This window comes from Macaca mulatta, chromosome 15 (assembly GCF_049350105.2).
Source record: "Macaca mulatta isolate MMU2019108-1 chromosome 15, T2T-MMU8v2.0, whole genome shotgun sequence".
Taxonomy (NCBI): Eukaryota; Metazoa; Chordata; class Mammalia; order Primates; family Cercopithecidae; genus Macaca; species Macaca mulatta.
The window spans coordinates 94382571-94401519 of NC_133420.1; the positions used below are offsets into that span (position 1 = coordinate 94382571).

The 18949-nt window shown below is 39.5% G+C and overlaps 1 protein-coding gene across 8 annotated transcripts in view; it reads right to left on the bottom strand.

The window, feature by feature from the left end:
• The window catches only part of JAK2 (Janus kinase 2), a 155738-nt gene that overhangs the window by 99504 nt on the left and 37285 nt on the right, over window positions 1-18949 (bottom strand). For all 8 annotated transcript variants that reach the window (XR_013404577.1, XR_013404578.1, NM_001265901.2 and 5 more), the window contains 1 exon segment: window positions 16721-16971. Coding sequence is in view for 3 of the 8 variants with exons in the window: in NM_001265901.2 (NP_001252830.1) it covers window positions 16721-16946 (226 nt within the window). In the remaining 5 variants the exon portion in view is untranslated.

Sequence of the window (18949 nt, forward strand, 5' to 3'; positions counted from 1 at the left end):
CTTAAAATCAGAATGAAATGCAGTAGCAGTCGAAATCTTTTGATATTCCACTCCCTACAACTGAATTATTAATCACAATCTTTTTTTATACAAACATACTTCGTTTTAGTGCACTCTGCATTATTGTACTTTGCAGATATTGTGGGGTTTTTTTCTTTACAAAATAAGGATTTACAGCAACTGTGAATCTGGTAGGTCTGTCAGCACCATTTTTCCAACAGCGTGTGCTCACTTTGTGTCTCTATGACACATTTTGCTAATTCTTGCAATATTTCAAACTTTTTCATTATTATTATATCAGTTATGATGATCTGTGATCGGTGATCTTCGACATTACAATTGTAATCATTTGGGGCCGCCATGAACCGTGCCCATATAAGATGACAAACATAAGCAATAAATGCTGTGTGTGTTCTGACTGCTCCAGCAATAGCCATTCCTGTCTCTCTCCCTCTCCTTAGGCCTCTCTATTCCCTGAGATACAACTGTATGGAAAATAGGCCAATTAATAATCCTACAATGGCCTCTAGGCATTCAAGTGAAAGGAGGAGTTTCATATATTGAAGAGTTTCATATCTCTCACTCTAAATCAAAAGCTACAAATGATTAAACTAAGTGAGGAAGGTATATCAAATGCCAAGATAGACTAAAAGCCAGGCCTCCTGCACCAGTCAATTAAGTTCTGGATGCAAAGAAAAGGTTTCTGAATGAAATTAAAAGTGCTACTGCAGTAAATACATAAATGATGAGAGCAAAACAGCCTTCTTGATGATGTGACAAAAGTTTGAGTGGTCTAGATAGAAGATCAAACCAGCCACAATATTCCCTGAAGTCAAACCCTAAACCAGAGCAAGGCCCTAACTGTCTTCAAATCTGTGACGGCTGAGAGGGGTGAGGAAACTGCAGAAGAAAAGTAGGAAGGTAGCAGAGGTTGCTTCATGAAGTTTAAGAAAAAAAAACCGAGGGGGCGCACCCAAGATGGGCGAATAGAAACAGCTCCAGCCTCCAGCTCCCAGCATGAGCGACACAGAAGATGGGTGATTTCTGCATTTTCAACTGAAGTACCAGGTTTATCTCACTGGGGCGGGTCAGACAGTTGGTGCTGATCCGCTGGTTGGAGTGCAGCCCAACCAGCAAGAGCTGAAGCAGGGCAAGGCATCGCCTCACCTGGGAAGCGCAAGAGGGAAGGAAATTCCTTTTCCTAGCCAAAGGAAATTGAGACACACAACACCTGGAAAATCGGGTAACGCTCACCTAATACTGCGCTTTACCAAGGGTCTTAGCAAACGGCATACTAGGAGATTATATCCCACACCTGGCCCAGAGGGTCCCAAGCCCACGGAGCCTCCCTCATTGCTAGCACAGCAATCTGAGATCTAACTGCAAGGTGGCAGCGAAGCTGGGGGAGGGGCGCCCGCCATTGCTGAGGCTTAAGTAGGTAAACAAAGCCACCGGGAAGCTCGAATTCGGTGGAGCCCACCACAGCTCAAGGAGGCCTGCCTGCCTCTGTAGACTCCACCTCTGGGGACAGGGCATAGCTAAACAAAAAGCAGCAGAAACTTCGGCAGAGGTAAATGTCCCTGTCTGACAGCTTTGAAGAGAGCAGTGGTTCTCCCAGCACAGAGGTTGAGATCTGAGAATGGACAGACTGCCTGCTCAAGTGGGTCCCTGACCCCTGAGTAGCCTAACTGGGTGACATCCCCCACTAGGTGCAGACCGACACCTCACACATCACACGGCTGGGTACACCCCTGAGACGAAACTTCCAGAGCAATAATCAGACAGCAACACTCGTTGTTCAGCAATATTCTATCTTCTGCAGCCTCCGCTGCTCAAACCCAGGCACACAGGGTCGGGAGTGGACCTCAAGCAAACTCCAGCAGACCTGCAGCTGAGAGTCCTGACTGTTAGAAAAAAAACTAACAAACAGAAAGGACACCCATACCAAAACCCCATCAGTACATCACCATCATCAAAGACCAAAGGCAGAGAAAACCATAAAGATGGGGAAAAAGCAGTGCAGAAAAGCTGGAAATTCAAAAAATCAGAGCACATCTCCCCCTCCAAAGGAACGCAGCTCATTGCCAGCAACGGAACAAAGCTGCACGAAGAATGACTTTGACGAGTTGAGAGAAGAAGGCTTCAGTCGATCAAACTTCTCAGAGCTAAAGGAGGAACTACATAACCAGCGCAAAGAAACTAAAAACCTTGAAAAAATATTTCACGAATGGCTAACTAAAATAACCAATGTAGAAAAGTCCTTAAAAGAGCTGACAGAGATGAAAATCATAACATGAGAACTATGTGACAAATGCACAAGCTTCAGTAACCGACTCGATCAACTAGAAGAAAGAGTATCAGCGATTGAAGATCAAATGAATGAAATGAAGCAAGAAGTCAAGAGAAAAAAGAGTAAAAAGAAATGAACAAAGCCTCCAAGAAAATGGGATTATGTGAAAAGACCAAATCTACATCTGATTGGTGTGCCTGAAAGTGACAGGGAAAATGGAAACAAGTTGGAAAACACTCTGCAGGATATCGTCCATGAGAACGTCCCCAACCTAGTAAGGCAGGCTAACATTCAAATTCAGGAAATACAGAGAACGCCAAAAAGATACTCCTCAAGAAGAGCAACTCCAAGACACATAATTGTCAGATTCACCAAAGTTGAAATGAAGGAAAAAAATCTTAAAGGCAGCCAGAGAGAAAGGTCGAAGTACCCACAAAGGGAAGCTCATTAGACTAACAGCACATCTCTCGGCAGAAACTCTACAAGCCAGAAAAGAGTAGGGGCCGATATTCAACATTCTTAAAGAAAAGAATTTTCAACCCAGAATTTCATATCCAGCCAAACTAAGTTTCATAAGTGAAGGAGAAATAAGACAAGCAAACGCTTAGAGAGGCCTGCCCTACAAGAGGTCCTGAAGGAAGCAATAAACATGGAAAGGAACAACAGGTACCAGTCATTGGTACCTGCCAAAGTGTAAAGTCCATCGATGCTAGGAAGAAACTGCATCAACTAACAAGCAAAATAACCAGCTAATATCATAATGACAGGATCAAGTTCACACATAACAATATTAACCTTAAATGTAAATGGACTAAATGGTCCAGTTAAAAAACAGACTGGCAAAATGGATAAAGTCAAGACCCATCAGTTTGCTGTATTCAGGAGACCCATCTCACATGCAGAGGCACACATAGGCTCAAAATAAAAGGATGGAGGAAGATCTACCAAGCAAATGGAAAACAAAAAAAGCAAGGGTTGCAATAGTAGTGTCTAATAAAACAGACTTTAAACCATCAAAGATCAAAACAGACAACAAAGGCCATCATATAATGGTAAAGGGATCAATTCATCAGGAAGAGCTAACTATCCTAAATATATATGCACCCAATACAGGAGCACCCAGATTCATAAAGCAAGTCCTTAGAGACTTACAAAGAGACTTAGACTCCCATACAATAATAATGGGAGACTTTAACACCCCACTGTCAACATTAGACGATCAACGAGACAGAAAGTTAACAAGGATATCCAGGAATTGAACTCAACTCTCCACCAAGCAGACCTAATAGACATCTACAGAACTCTCCACCCCAAATCAACAGAATATATATTCTTCTCAGTACCACATCACACTTATTCCAAAATTGACCACATAGTTGGAAGTGAAGCACTCCTCAGCAAATGTAAATAAACACAAATTATAACAAAATGTCTCTCAGACCATAGTGCAATCAAACTAGAACTCAGGACTAAGAAACTCAATCAAAACCGCTCAACTACATGGAAACTGAACAACCTGCTCCTGAATGACTACTGGGTACATAATGAAATGAAGGCAGAAATAAAGATGTTCTTTGAAACCAATGAGAACAAAGATACAACATACCAGAATCTCTGGTACACATTTAAAGCAGTGTGTAGAGGGAAATTTATAGCACTAAATGCCCACAAGAGAAAGCAGGAAAGATCTAAAATTGACACCCTAGCATCACAATTAAAAAAACTAGAGAAGAAAGAGCAAACACATTCAAAGGCTAGCAGAAGGCAACAAATAACTAAGATCAGAGCAGAATTGAAGGAGACAGAGACACAAAAAACCCTCCAAAAAATCAATGAATCCAGCAGCTGGTTTTTTTAAAAGACCAGCAAAATTGATAGACCATTAGCAAGACTAATAAAGAAGAAAAGAGAAGAATCAAATAGACACAATAAAAAATGATAAAAGGGGATATCACCAACAACCCCACAGAAATACAAACTACCATCAGAGAATACTATAAACACCTCTATGCAAATAAACTAGAAAACCTAGAAGAAATGGATAATTTCCTGGACACTTACACTCTCCCAAGACTAAACCAGGAAGAAGTTGAATCCCTGAATAGACCAATAGCAGGCTCTGAAATTGAGGCAATAATTAATAGCCTACCAACCAAAAAAAAACTCCAGGACCAGACAGATACACAGCTGAATTCTACCAGAGGTACAAGGAGGAGTTGGTACCATTCCTTCTGAAACTATTCCAATCAATAGAAAAAGAGGGAATCCTCCCTAACTAATTTTACGAGGCCAACATCATCCTGATACCAAAGCCTGGCAGAGATACAACAAAAAAAGAGAATTTTAGACCAATATCCCTGATGAACATCGATGCAAAAATCCTCAATAAAATACTGGCAAACTGAATCCAGCAGCACATCAAAAAGTTTATCCACCATGATCAAGTGGGCTTCATCCCTGGGATGCAAGGCTGGTTCAACATATGCAAATCAATAAACGTAATCCAACACATAAACAGAACCAAAGACAAGAACCACATGATTATCTCAATAGACGAAGAAAAGGCCTTTGACAAAATTCAACAGCCCTTCATGCTAAAAACTCTCAATAAATTCGGTATTGATGGAACGTATCTCAAAATAATAAGAGCTATTTATGACAGACCCACAGCCAATATCATACTGAATGGGCAAAAACTGGAAGCATTCCCTTTGAAAACTGGCACAAGACATAGATGCTCTCTCTCACCATTCCCATTCAACATAGTGTTGGAAGTTCTGGCTAGGGCAATCAGGCAAGAGAAATAAAGGGTATTCAGTTAGGAAAAGAAGAAGTCGAATTGTCCCTGTTTGCAGATGACATGATTGTATATTTAGAAAACCCCATTGTCTCAGCCCAAAATCTCCTTAAGGTGATAAGAAACTTCAGCAAAGTCTCAGGATACAAAATCAGTGTACAAAAATCACAAGCATTCTTATATACCAGTAACAGATAAACAGAGAGCCAAATCATGAGTAAACTCCCATTCACAATAGCTTCAAATAGAATAAAATATCTAGGAATCCACCTTACAAGGGATGTAAAGGACCTCTTCAAGGAGAAGTACAAACCACTGCTCAGTGAAATAAAATAGGACACAAACAAATGGAAGAACATACCATGCTCATGGATAGGAAGAATCAATATTGTGAAAATGGCCATACTGCCCAAGGTAATTTATAGATTCAATACCATCCCCATTAAGCTACCAATGACTTTTTTCACAGAATTGGAAAAAACTGCTTTAAAGTTCATATGGAACCAAAAAGACCCCACATTGCCAAGACAATCCTAAGCCAAAAGAACAAAGCTGGAGGCATCACACTACCTGACTTCAAACTATACTAACAAGGCTACAGTAACCAAAACAGCAGGGTACTGGTACCAAAACAGAGATATAGACCAATGGAACAGAACAGAACCCTCAAAAATAATACCACACATCTACAGCCACCTGATCTTTGACAAACCTGACAAAAACAAGAAATAGGGGAAGGATTCCCTATTTAATAAATGGTGCAGGGAGAATTGGCTAGCCAGAAGTAGAAAGCTGAAATGGATCCTTTCCTTACTCCTTATACGAAAATTAAACAAGATGGATTAGAGACTTAAATGTTAGACCTAAAACCATAAAAACCCTAGAAGAAAACCTAGGTAATACCATTCAGGACATAGGCATGGGCAAGCACTTCATGTCTGAAACACCAAAAGCAACGGCAACAAAAACCAAAATTGACAAATGGGATCTAATTAAACTAAAGAGCTTCTGCACAGCAAAAGAAACTACCATCAGAGTGAACAGGCAACCTACAGAATGGGAGAACATTTTTGCAATCTACTTATCTGACAAAGGGCTAATATCCAGAATCTACAAAGAACTCAAACAAATTTACAAGAAAAAAACAAACAACCCCATCAAAAACTGGGCAAAGGATATGAACAGACACTTCTCAAAAGAAGACATTCATACAGCCAACAGACACATGAAAAAATGCTCATCATCACTCGCCATCAGAGAAATACAAATCAAAACCACAATGAGATACCATCTCACACCAGTTAGAATGGCAATCATTAAAAAAATCTGGAAACAACAGGTGCTGGAGAGGATGTGGAGAAACAGGAACACTTTTACACTATTGGTGGGACTGTAAACTAATTCAACCATTGTGGAAAGCAGTGTGGTAATTCCTCAAGGATCTAGAACTAGAAATACCATTTGACCTGGCCATCCCATTACTGGGTATATACCCAAAGGATTATAAGTCATGCTGCTACAAAGACACATGCACACGTATGCTTATTGCAACGCTATTCACAATAGCAAAGACTTGGAATCAACCGAAATGTCCATCCGTGACAGACTGTATTAAGAAAATGTGGCACATATACACCATGGAATACTATGCAGCCATAAAAAAGGATGAGTTCGTGTCCTTTGTAGGGACATGGATGCAGCTGGAAACCATCATTCTCAGCAAACTATTGCAGGGACAGAAAACCAAACACCACATGTTCTCACTCCTAGGTGGGAACTGAACAATGAGATCACTTGGACACAGGAAGGGGAACATCACACACCGGGTCCTATTGTGGGGAGGGGGTAGGAGGGAGGGATAGAATTAGGAGATATACCTAATGTAAATGACGAGTTAATGGGTGCAGCACACCAACATGGCACATGTATACATAGGTAACAAACCTGCACGTTGTGCACATGTACCCTAGAACTTAAAGTATAATTTAAAAAAAAAAGAAAAAGAAACCATGTCCCTAACATAAAAGTGAGAGGTAAAGCAGCAAGTGTTGATGGAGAGGATGCAGCAAGTTATCCAAAGATCTAAGAACGATCACTGATAAACAATAGATTTTCAGTGCAGACAAAACAGCCTTCTGTTGGAAGAAGATGCCATCTAGGAGTAGTTTCATAGTTAGAGAGAAGTCAATGCTTGCCTTCAAAGTTTCAAAGAACTGAATGACTCTCTGCTGAGGAGCTAATGCAGCAAGTGACTTTTAGTTGAAGCCAATGCTTATTGACCATTCTGAAAATCTATGGGCCTTAAGAACTATGCTCAATTACCCTGCCTGTGCTCTATAAATGGAATGACAAAATCTAGAAGACAGCACATCTGTATACAGCATGGTTTACTGAATATTTTAAGCCACCGTTGAGACCTAAAGCTCAGAAAAAAAGATTCCTGTCAAAGTACTATTACTCCTTGACAATACACCTGGTCACCCAAGAGCTCTGATGAAGATGTACATTGAATTTCATGTTGTTTTCATGCCTGCTAACATAACATCCATTCTGCAGCCCATGAATCAAGGAGCAATTTGACTTTCAAATCTTAGTATTTGGGAAACACATTTTGTAAGGTTATGGCTGTCACAGTGTTTCCTCTCACGGATCTAAGCAAAGTAAATAAAAAAACTTATGGAACGAATTCACCATTCTAGACGTCATGAAAAACATTTGTAGTTCATGAGAAGAGGTCAAAATGTCAGCATTAACAGGAGTTTGAAAGAAGCTGATTCTGACTCTCGTGGATCTCTGACGGATTTAATCTTCAGTGGAGGAAGTCACTGCAGATGTGGTAGAAGTAGCAAGAGAACTAAAATTAGAAGTGGAGCTTGAAGACGTGACTGAATTGCTGTAATCTCGTGATAAAACTTGGACAGATAAGGAATTGCTTTTTATGGATGAGCAAATAAAGTGGTTTCTTGAGATGGAATCTATTCCTGGTGAAGATGCTGTGAATATTGTTGAAATGACAACAAAGGATTTATAATATTATATCAGCTTAGTCAAAGCAGTGGCAGGGTTTGAGTGAATCAATTTCCCATTTTCAAAGAAGTTCTATTGCAGGTAAAATGCTATCAAATAGCATTGCATACTACAGAGACATCTTTCATGAAAGGAAGAGTCCATTGATGCAGCAACCTTCATTGTCTCATTTTAAGAAATTGCCATAGCCACCCAACCTCTAGCAGTCACCATCCTGGTCAGTCAGTAGCCATCAACATCAAGGCAAGACTCTCCACCAACAAAAAGATTACAACTCACTGAAGGCTCGGATGATTGTGAGTGCTTTATGACAATAAAGTATTTTTCAATTAAGGTATGTACTTTTTTGGACATAATGTTATTGCATACTTAACAGACTACAGAATAATTTAAACATAACTTTTATTTGCACTGGGAAACCTAAAACTTCATGTGATTTGCTTTATTGCAATATTTGCTTTACTGCGATAGTCTGGAACCAAACCCACAATGTCTCTGAGGTATGTCAATATTTTAAAATATAACTGCTGAGGCTCTTTCAAGCAGATTTTTTTTTTTAATTTCATCTGTTTTTTCAGTTGTCCTCTGCAGAAAGGTTGGTTCAAATTTTCAAGTTTCCCTGAACTGGAGGTATAATAAAAATCCATGCTTGTATGTGGTTGTGGGGAGGGAGTTGTTTTAATTAATAGGTATCAAATTACAAAAATATTTAGAAGTCATGAATACTCTTAAAAGAACAATGTGTCAAGTTTTACACAATACACTAATAATTATATCCTTTGCGCTATTTTAATTTACAATGAAAGATTTTTAATGTCAACTTAAAATGTGAGTGCATACATAATTTCTTAAAAGATATTTTTAGAAGGTACATTCACAAATGGTTGAAAGCCACTGAACTAAAAAACCAAGAGAATACCTATACCACACAAGTAAATAATACAAGCTATTTTCAAGCATATATAGAACATTCACACATATGCATACATGTACAGACACAAGCACAAACACAACAATCATGTGAACTCAAAACAAGTCTTTAGAAGTTCCACAGAATAACCATACATACCAAGTTCTCTGACCATACTTCAATTAAATCAAAAATGAATATGTAAAAAAAAAATTTTAATCCTATATATTCAAAACATAATGCTCACAGAACACAGAAATATTTTATCCTAGCTACGTTTTCACTATTTTCCACTGTAGACAGAAATGACACAAATAACAAACTGACAACAAAGACTTAAATTCTGAATTTAAATTATTAACACGACCGTCTACTTACAGATGGGTAATATTTCAACAAGTTATTTATAATAACATTATTTAGTGGCAACTTTTAAACAGTATACTTGTATTCATTCTTTTATTTACAAATAACTTCCAAATAACTCAGAAGTCAAAGGAAAATACATTAAGAAGCATTTATAATGAATAATGATTACCAATATCATGTATTAAAAATCATGGAATACAACTAAAGTGAAACTCAAGAGGAAACATTGTAGCTTTTAGAAAATAAGAGCAAATGATCTAAGTATCTATTCAATATAGTAGAAGACAATAGAGTAATCCCAAAGAAAGGTTACAGATGGACATGATGAAAATCCAATAGGGAGAAGTGACAAAATAAAAGATGATTATTTGCAAAATAGATCTTTGTCAAGGATAGTAAGAAAAAAACAGGCACAGATAAACACTAAGAACTTTAAAAAAACATAATTATAAGTTATGAAGACAAAGAGTGCTAGAACAACATTATGCCAATAAACTTGAAAATACAGACAGATGGACAATTTTTGTAAAAATATAACTTTAAAAAGATTAATAAATTTAAAACTTCAATAGAACTATAACCATTAAAGAAACAGATTCTGGTTGGGTGCAGTGGCTCACGCACTTTGAAAGGCCGAGGCAGGTAGATCACCTGAAGTCAGGGGTTTGCGACCAGCTTGGCCAACATGGCAAAACACTGTCTCTACCAAAAATACAAAAATTAGCTGGGTGTGGTGGCGGGTGCCTGTAGTCCAGCTAGTCAGGAGGCTGAGGTAGATGAATCACTTGAACCCTGAAGGCGGAGGTTGCAGTGAGCCATGATCATGCCACTGCACTCCAGCCTGGGAAACAGAGCAAGACTCAGTCTCAGCACCACATCACACTTATTCCAAAATTGATCACATAGTTGGAAGTAAAGCACTCCTCAGCAAATGTAAAAGAACAGAAATTATAACAAACTGTCTCTCAGACCACAGTGCATCAAACTAGAACTCAGGATTAAGAAACTCAATGAAAATCGCCCAACTACAAAGAAACTGAACAACCTGCTCCTGAATGACTACTGGGTACATAACGAAATGAAGGCAAAAATAAAGATGTTCTTTTATACCAATGAGACAAACACACAACATACCAGAATCTCTGGGACACATTTAAAGCAGTGTATAGAGGGAAATGTGTAGCACTAAGTGCCCACAAGAGAAAGCAGGAAAGATCTAAAATTGAAACACTACATCACAATTAAAAGAACTAGAGAAGCAAGAGCAAACACATTCAAAAGCTAGCAGAAGGCAAGAAATAAGATCCGAGCAGAACTGAAGGAGACAGAGACACAAAAAACCCTTCAAAAAATTAATGAATCCAGGAGCTGGTTTTTTGAAAAGATCAACAAATATGATAGGCCGCTAGCAAGACTAATAAAAAAGAAAAGAGAGACGAGTCAAATAGACGCAATAAAAAATGATAAAGGGGATATCACCACCGATTCCACAGAAAAGCAAACTACCATCACAGAATACTATAAACACCTCTAGGCAAATAAACTAGAAAATCTAGAGGAAATAGATAAATTCCTGAACACAAACACCCTCCCAAGACTAAACCAGGAAGAAGTCAAATCCCTGAATAGACCAGTAACAACTTCTGAAATTGATGCAGTAATTAAAAGCCTACCAATCAGAAAAAGTTCAGGACCAGAGGGATTCACAGCCCAATTCTACCAGAGGTACAAGGAGGAGATGGTACCATTCCTTTGGAAACTATTCCGATCAATAGAAAAAGAGGGATTCCTCCCTAACTCATTTTACGAGGCCAACATCATCCTGATACCAAAGCCTGGCAGAGATACAAAAAAAAAAGAGAATTTTAGCCCAATATCCCTGATGAACTTCGATGCAAAAATCCTCAATAAAATACTGGCAAAACGAATCCAGCAGCACATCAAAAAGTTTATCCACCATGATCAAGTGGGCTTCATCCCTGGGATGCAAGGCTGGTTCAACATATGCAAATCAATAAATGTAATATAGCATATAAACAGAACCAAAGACAAGAACCACATGATTATCTCAATAGATGCAGAAAAGGCCTTTGACAAAATTCAACAGCCCTTCATGCTAAAAACGCTCAATCAATTAGGTATTGATGGGATGTATCTCAAAATAATAAGAGTTATTTATGACAAACCCACAGCTAATATCATACTGAATGGACATAAACTGGAAGCATTCCCTTTGAAAACTGACACAAGAAAGGGATGCCCTCTCTCACCACTGCTATTCAACATAGTGTTGGAAGTTCTGGGCAATCATGCAGGAGAAAGAAATAAGGGGTGTTCAATTAGGAAAAGACGAAGTCAAATTGTCCCTGTTTGTAGATAACATGATTGTATATTTAGAAAACCCCATCATCTCAGCCCAAAATCTCCTTAAGCTGGTAAGCAACTTCAGCAAAGTCTCAGGATACAAAATCAATGTGCAAAAATCACAAGCATTCTTATATACCAATAACAGACAGCCGAATCATGAGTGAACTCCCACTTACAATTGTTTTGAAGATAATAAATACCTAGGAATCCACCTTACAAGGGATGTGAAGGACCTCTTCAAGGAGAACTACAAACCACTGCTCAACGGAATAAAAGAAGACACAAAATAATGGAAGAACACTCCATGCTGATGGATAGAAAGAATCAATATCGTGAAAATAGCCATAATGCCCAAGGTAATTTATAGATTCAGTGCCATTCCCATCAAGCAACCAATGACTTATCTTCACAGTACTGGAAAAAACTAAAGTTCATATGGAACCAAAAAAGAGCTCACATTGCCATGACAATCCTAAGCCAAAGAACAAAGCTGGAGGCATCACGCTACCTTACTTCAAATTATGCTAAAGCCTACAGTAACCAAAACAGCATGGTACTGGTACCAAACAGAGATATAGACCAATGGAACAGAACAGAGCCCTCAGAATTAATACCACACATCTACAACCATCTGATCTTTGATAAATCTGACAAAAACAAGAAATGGGGAAAGGATTCCCTATTTAATAAATGGTACAGGGAAAATTGGCTAGCCATAAGTAGAAAGCTGAAACTGGATCCCTTCCTTACACCTTATACAAAAATTAATTCAAGACAGATTACACACTTAAATGTTAGACTTAAAACCATAAAAACCCTAGAAGAAAACCTAGGTAATACCATTCAGGACATAGGCATGGGCAAGGACTTCATGTCTAAAACACCAAAAGCAACGGCAACAAAAGCCAAAATTGACAAATGGGATCTAATTAAAGAGCTTCTGCACAGCAAAAGAAACTACCCATCAGAGTGAACAGGCAACCTACAGAATGGCAGAACATTTTTGCAATCTACTTATCTGACAAAGGGCTAATATTCAGAATCTACAAAGAACTTAAACAAATTTACAAGAAAAAAACAAATGACCCCATCAAAAAGTGGGCAAAGGATATGAACAGACACTTCTCAAAAGAAGACATTTGTGCAGCCAACAGACACATGAAAAAATGATCATCATCTCTGGCCATCAGAGAAATGCAAATCAAAACCACAATGAGATACCATCTCACACCAGTTAGAATGGCAATCATTAAAAAGTCAGGAAACAACAGGTGCTGGAGAGAATGTGGAGAAATAGGAACACTTTTATACTGTTGGTGGGACTGTAAGCTAGTTCAACCATTGTGGAAGACAGTGTGGTGATTCCTCAAGGATCTAGAACTAGAAATACCATTTGACCCAGCCATTCCATTACTGGGTATATACCCAAAGGATTATAAATCATGCTGCTATAAAGACACATGCACACATATGTTTATTGTGGCACTATTCACAATAGCAAAGACTTGGAACCAACCCAAATGTCCATCAATGATAGACTGGATTAAGAAAATGTGGCACATATACACCATGGAATACTATGCAGCCACATAAAAGGATGAGTTCGTTTCCTTTGTAGGGACATGGATGCAGCTGGAAACCATCATTCTCAGCAAACTATCTCAAGGACAAAAAACCAAACACCACATGTTCTCACTTATAGGTGGGAACTGAACAATGAGAACACTTGGACACAGGAAGGGGAACATCACACACTGGGGCCTGTCGTGGGGTGGGAGGAAGGGGGAGGGATAGCATTAGGAGATATACCTAATGTAAATGACAAGTTAATAGGTGCAGCACACCAACAGGGCTCATGTATACATAGGTAACAAACCTGCACGTTGAGCACATGTAGCCTATAACTTAAAGTATAATAATAATTTTTAAAAATACCCATTAAAAAAAGGGAACAGACTCTATCCACTTAAACAAAAGAAGAAAAGAAAGAAGGAGCAGGAAAGAGACAGAAGAAGGGAAGGAAGAAGCATAACAAAGAAGAAAGAAAAACCACCATCAGGCCCAGACAAGATTTATATTTGAGTTCAATCAAACATGAAAGACAATTCCATCTTAAGTATACTATCACAGAGAATAGACCAAGAAGGAACAGAGAAATTGACACATTTTGTAAATTTAGTTTGACGACGATACCAAGGGTAATCTCAACAATATAGATAGAAAAATCTTAAACTTTACTTCCATGATTATAGAAGTAAAAGAGTAACATCAGTGAAAATGGTGGAGTAGGTAGTTCCAAGGGCCTATCCTTCTCCACAGCAATAGGGGGGAAAAAATGAGTAAAAACCGTCAGAATGAACTTCATATAAACTATAGAAAATAGGCAAAGATATGCAGCAATCAGATAAATGCTGAATCAAGAAAACAGCAACTAAAAATGGCAGGAAAGTTGTGCAGCATTTTTACTTTCCCTTAACCACCCACTACCCCCACATCCTGCCTAGCAACCCCTGCTTCACTCCCCCTAGTTAACCCTAGTTAAGCAAAGTCTTGAAGATGGCAATTGGTGTTCCCAGTGTGAAACTCTGGTCCCTGGCTCTGGAGTGAACAGAGCTGACCTTAATCTCAAAAAACTGTTTTTCTCTCTTTTGACCTGACTGGGGACTGACTGAAGAAATGATGCAAAGAGCACACCTATGTTCCACTTAATTCAGGACTTTCTCGGGGCAGAAAAGCAGCTACACAGAAGACATTCATTGAAAACATTGCAAATGAACAACCTGGGACAGAGGCCTAAAGTTGAGGCAAACAATAAACACACTGAAAACCAAAAAAGACACAAGAGAGGAGAGTTTCTTTGGGAAATGACGGCACTGAAAAGCATCACTATGTATTGGAGAGTAGAAAAGCCACATGCATGCCCAAGGAATGGCACTTAGAAGAAAAGACCCTAAGCTTTCACCTCAAGCTGTTCTTTAGAGTCAGCACAAGCAGGAAGGGAAGGCTAAGGCAGAGTTGTAAATGGACTAGGTAAACACTGAATGAGTGCCCCAACATAGAGCCAATCTGCAAAGACTGAAAGAGTTGTTCTTTTCTATTATTTTCTTCTGGCTCTAGGAATTCAATAAAATCTGTCAAAAAAAAAAATCTTACAAGCTAAAAATCAGTCTTACAAGCTAAAAATCTTACAAACTAAAATCTCACAAGCTAAAATCTGACTAGCTAAAAAAAAATCTTACAAGCTGAAAAATCTTACAAGCTAAAAAAATCTTACAAGCTAAAATCTTACTACAAGCTAAAGGATCAGAGATTTCAGAGACTACACACAACAAAAAATACAGACTTTACAATATAGTCAAGATCACTAACTAGAGGTCTCTCATATCCACTTCCTCCACTAAAAACTAAAACCATGAGTATATAATCACACTTTGAGTAGATTATCCAAGAGGAACACTGGTATTCAATAGAAAAGCAAGGAAGGAGACAGAACAAGACAGCCTGCTCTGCCGGGAGTGGCAAGAAGCTGGAAGAGACTCCACATACGGAAAGGGTGAGAGATGCCCAATGGTCCACATTCCTACTGTGAACCCCTGCAATTTTAGTCACAGGAAAGACCCTAGACCCTTGCAGGACAAAAAATTAACATAGAGGGCTGCCCAGAGACAGCACAAAAGCATTTCCTATTCCAGTGAGGAAGTTCACTCTGGGTCCCACACTCCCCCTGAGTCCTAAGCAGCTACAGCAAGGTGATATTTTGGAAGCCCAGCTCACAACAGAATGCGTACTCCCCTGGGGCCCAATGGCACCATAAAAAAGAATGTAATCATGTCATTCACAGCAACATGGATGGAACTGAAGGTCATTATGTCAAGTGAAATAACCCAGGAACTGAAAGACAAATATCACAAGTTCTCATTCATGTGTGGGAGCTTAAAAAGTTGATCACATGAAGGTAGAGTGGATTGGTAGCAGGGACTAGCAAGGTTATATAGGTGGGAAGGGGGAAATGAAGAGACGTTGGTTAATGGGCACAAAAATACAGACAGAAGGAACAAGTTCAAATGTTTGACAGAAGAGTAGGGTGACTATAGTTAACAACAATGTATTGTATTTTTCAAAATAGCTACAAAGAACTTGAAATGTACCTAGCTTCCTCCAACTTACAGTTAATGGCTATTCTGACCTATACTGATCTTAAATTAAACAGAATAAATTGATGTCATCATACATTCTTATAAATACTATATTAGACATTTAATTTACCTCTACAAATAAAATCATATTACAATTCTTCAAAACAAAGCTTATGCGTCAACTAGTCTTTCTATTAAAAGAACATTTAAAAATGAGATACCATGATAATAGGCTCTATAGTAACCTCAGTGGTCTAGTAAAATGTGTTAGCTCTACAGAAAGAGTTCTCTGGTTCACAGTTTTGGTCCACAGATAATACAATCAGGTCTCAAGAGTAAAAATGATTTCAAGATACACCAAAGATGTGAGAAATATATATATATATGAGGAAAGACTGGCAAAGGTCTTCAGAAGCTAACTAGAAGAAAATGATGGTTTGTCAACCATTTAATCAAGATTTTAAATCAAATACATATTTCAAAACATTAATTCTTTGCTTTCATGTTGCTCTCAGGATCTAGCTTTAATATTAACTTATGTCATGAGATAGGCCATGACAGGATGTAATTATATATGTAATTATAAAGAATACTCAGCAAACATTTATGGCCATCAAGTTTGTTTTGACACCTAGCCCAAAGCAGATTCACCATAAGTTGTACTCCAGTAACACTTTCATTGTCTATGCATGTGAAAACACACATGCCAGACATACAAGCATTAAAAAATATATATATATTATGCATGTACCTAGTATTAGCATAGCATAATTAAAACAATAATACATGGATTAAAAAGGAAAAGGCTGTTTTTTAATACTTACCACAAGCTTTAGAAGCAGCAATACAGATTTCTTCTGCAACATACTCCCCAGATGGAAAGGTCAGATAATCTGCCTCAGATTTCCCAAGGGAATGGTAAAGATACACCTGAAGGACTGGATCTATTTGCTTCATAGAATTGGCATTTCCAGAAATATCACCATTCTGATATATAGAAGATGTGGATGTTCCCTCCATTTCTGTCATAGTAAGGCAGGCCATTCCCATGCAGAGTCTTTTTCAGAATATTTGCCTGTAAGAGAAAACAATAAAGTTACAAATGGGCTGGGTGCAGTGTCTTACACCTGTAATCCTAGCACTTTGCGGGGCGGAGGTGGGCAGATAGCTTAAGCCCGTATGTTGGAGACAAGCCTCAGCAACATGGTGAAACCTCATCTCTACAAAAAAATTACAAAAAAAAAAAAAAAATTAGCTGGGCGTGGCAGCACGCACTTGTAGTCCTAGCTACTCTCCGAGCGGAGCAGAAGAATCACTTGAGCCTGGGAGTTGAGGCTGCAGTGAGCCTCCACACTCCATCACACTCCAGTCTGGGTGACACAGCGAGACTCTGTCTCAAAAATGAATGAATGAATGAATGAATGAATGAATGAATGAATGAATAAATAAATAAATAAAGTTACAAATGTAAATAATATTGATAAGGCATCCTTCATATACAAAGAAGGACTGCTCCTTGACAGCAATGGCTGTCAAATCCATTAGCTGGATAAATAGCGTGTACTACTACATACAAAGCACAATGCAAGAAATCACACATTTTAAACTTCCTGTGGACAAAGATTATAAAATTCCAGTTAACAACCTAATTGAGGAAGATGATATAAATTCCTAACATGAACAAACAAGCATTAAACTTAGTTACAGACAACAGAAGAAGAGATCTCAAATTGAGGGAAGAGGGGTCCAGAAGGCTGACTAGAAGTATCTGGTACTAGCCTCCTCCACAAAGAAGAACCGAAGTAGCGAGCAGATAATCACACTTCGAATAGGTCATCTAAGAGAGAACACTGAAATTCAACAGAGAAGTGATAGAAAACACCTAAAGCAAGGAAGGAGAGGGAAGTGGGGCAGCCTGCTCGGCCAGGATCAGCCGGAAGCCTAGAGAGCCTGCACAGTGTGGGGAAAGAGTAAGTGAGAGACTCCCAGTGGCACACATTTTCACCACAAATTCCTGCAATCCCAGACACAAGAGAGTCCTTCAACTTTCATGGGCCCTGGGAGTAACATAGGAGCTGCCTGGAGACTGCACAATGACAATGCCTTAGAGAGGGAGCTTACGCTGATCCAACATACCCCCGATTCCTAAGCAGCTACAGCACAGTGACATTTTTAAAGCCCAACCCCCACCAGAATGCATCCTACCCTGGAGTTCAATAGCCCCCACATATCCACACCCCTAGAGCCCCACTGACATCCTCCACCCACAGTTACCTCCACTGCTGGCTGCTGCCTATGGGACCAAAGCACAAGCCATTGGCAGTAACCCCACTGCTCCCAGCAGAAGGGCTGCCATACATTTGTATGTGCCCTGAGGACAAGCTCTACCACCTACAGCTGCCACCATTGCAGGCTGCTGCCGCTAGTGTCAAAATACATGCACCCTGAGTATAGCTTCATCACATCTGCAGACTCCACCTGCAGCTGCAGTGCACACTCCCCAGCCAGCTCCCTACAACTGCTCCCACTGAGAGCAACCCCACCCCTCCCCAGCATCAGGGCACAGCACAGCCACTGCCGCCCCCACCTGTACATTCCACCAGGAAATTGGAAATCATCCTGCTCCTGCCCACCATAAACAGCACCTGCTCCCACTACTGGAGGACCTGAGGATACTCTCATCCTGCTCAGTTCAGCACCCCACTGCCAAGTACCCAAGCATGTTATCTGGGGGCCTTGGGATCGCACCAGTTTGTCCACATCCAGTGTCAACTGAGCATTCCACCTGGGGGTCTGAGGATGTGACTCACCCAACCTGCCACTACCACTACAGCTGGTTCCCACTCACACTTGCCACCTGCAGGTTTTGGGACTTGCCTACCCAGCCTATTGCTGTCACCGCCAACATAAGCACAGACAATTGGAGAGCCAGAGGTTGTCCTACCATTGCTACTGACATGGCCTATGCCATGCTCACTGCCCAGGGGCCTGTGGACCCACTCAGCTGCCCAGCCCATCACTGCCACTGCTGGTACCCAAACAAGTTACCTGGA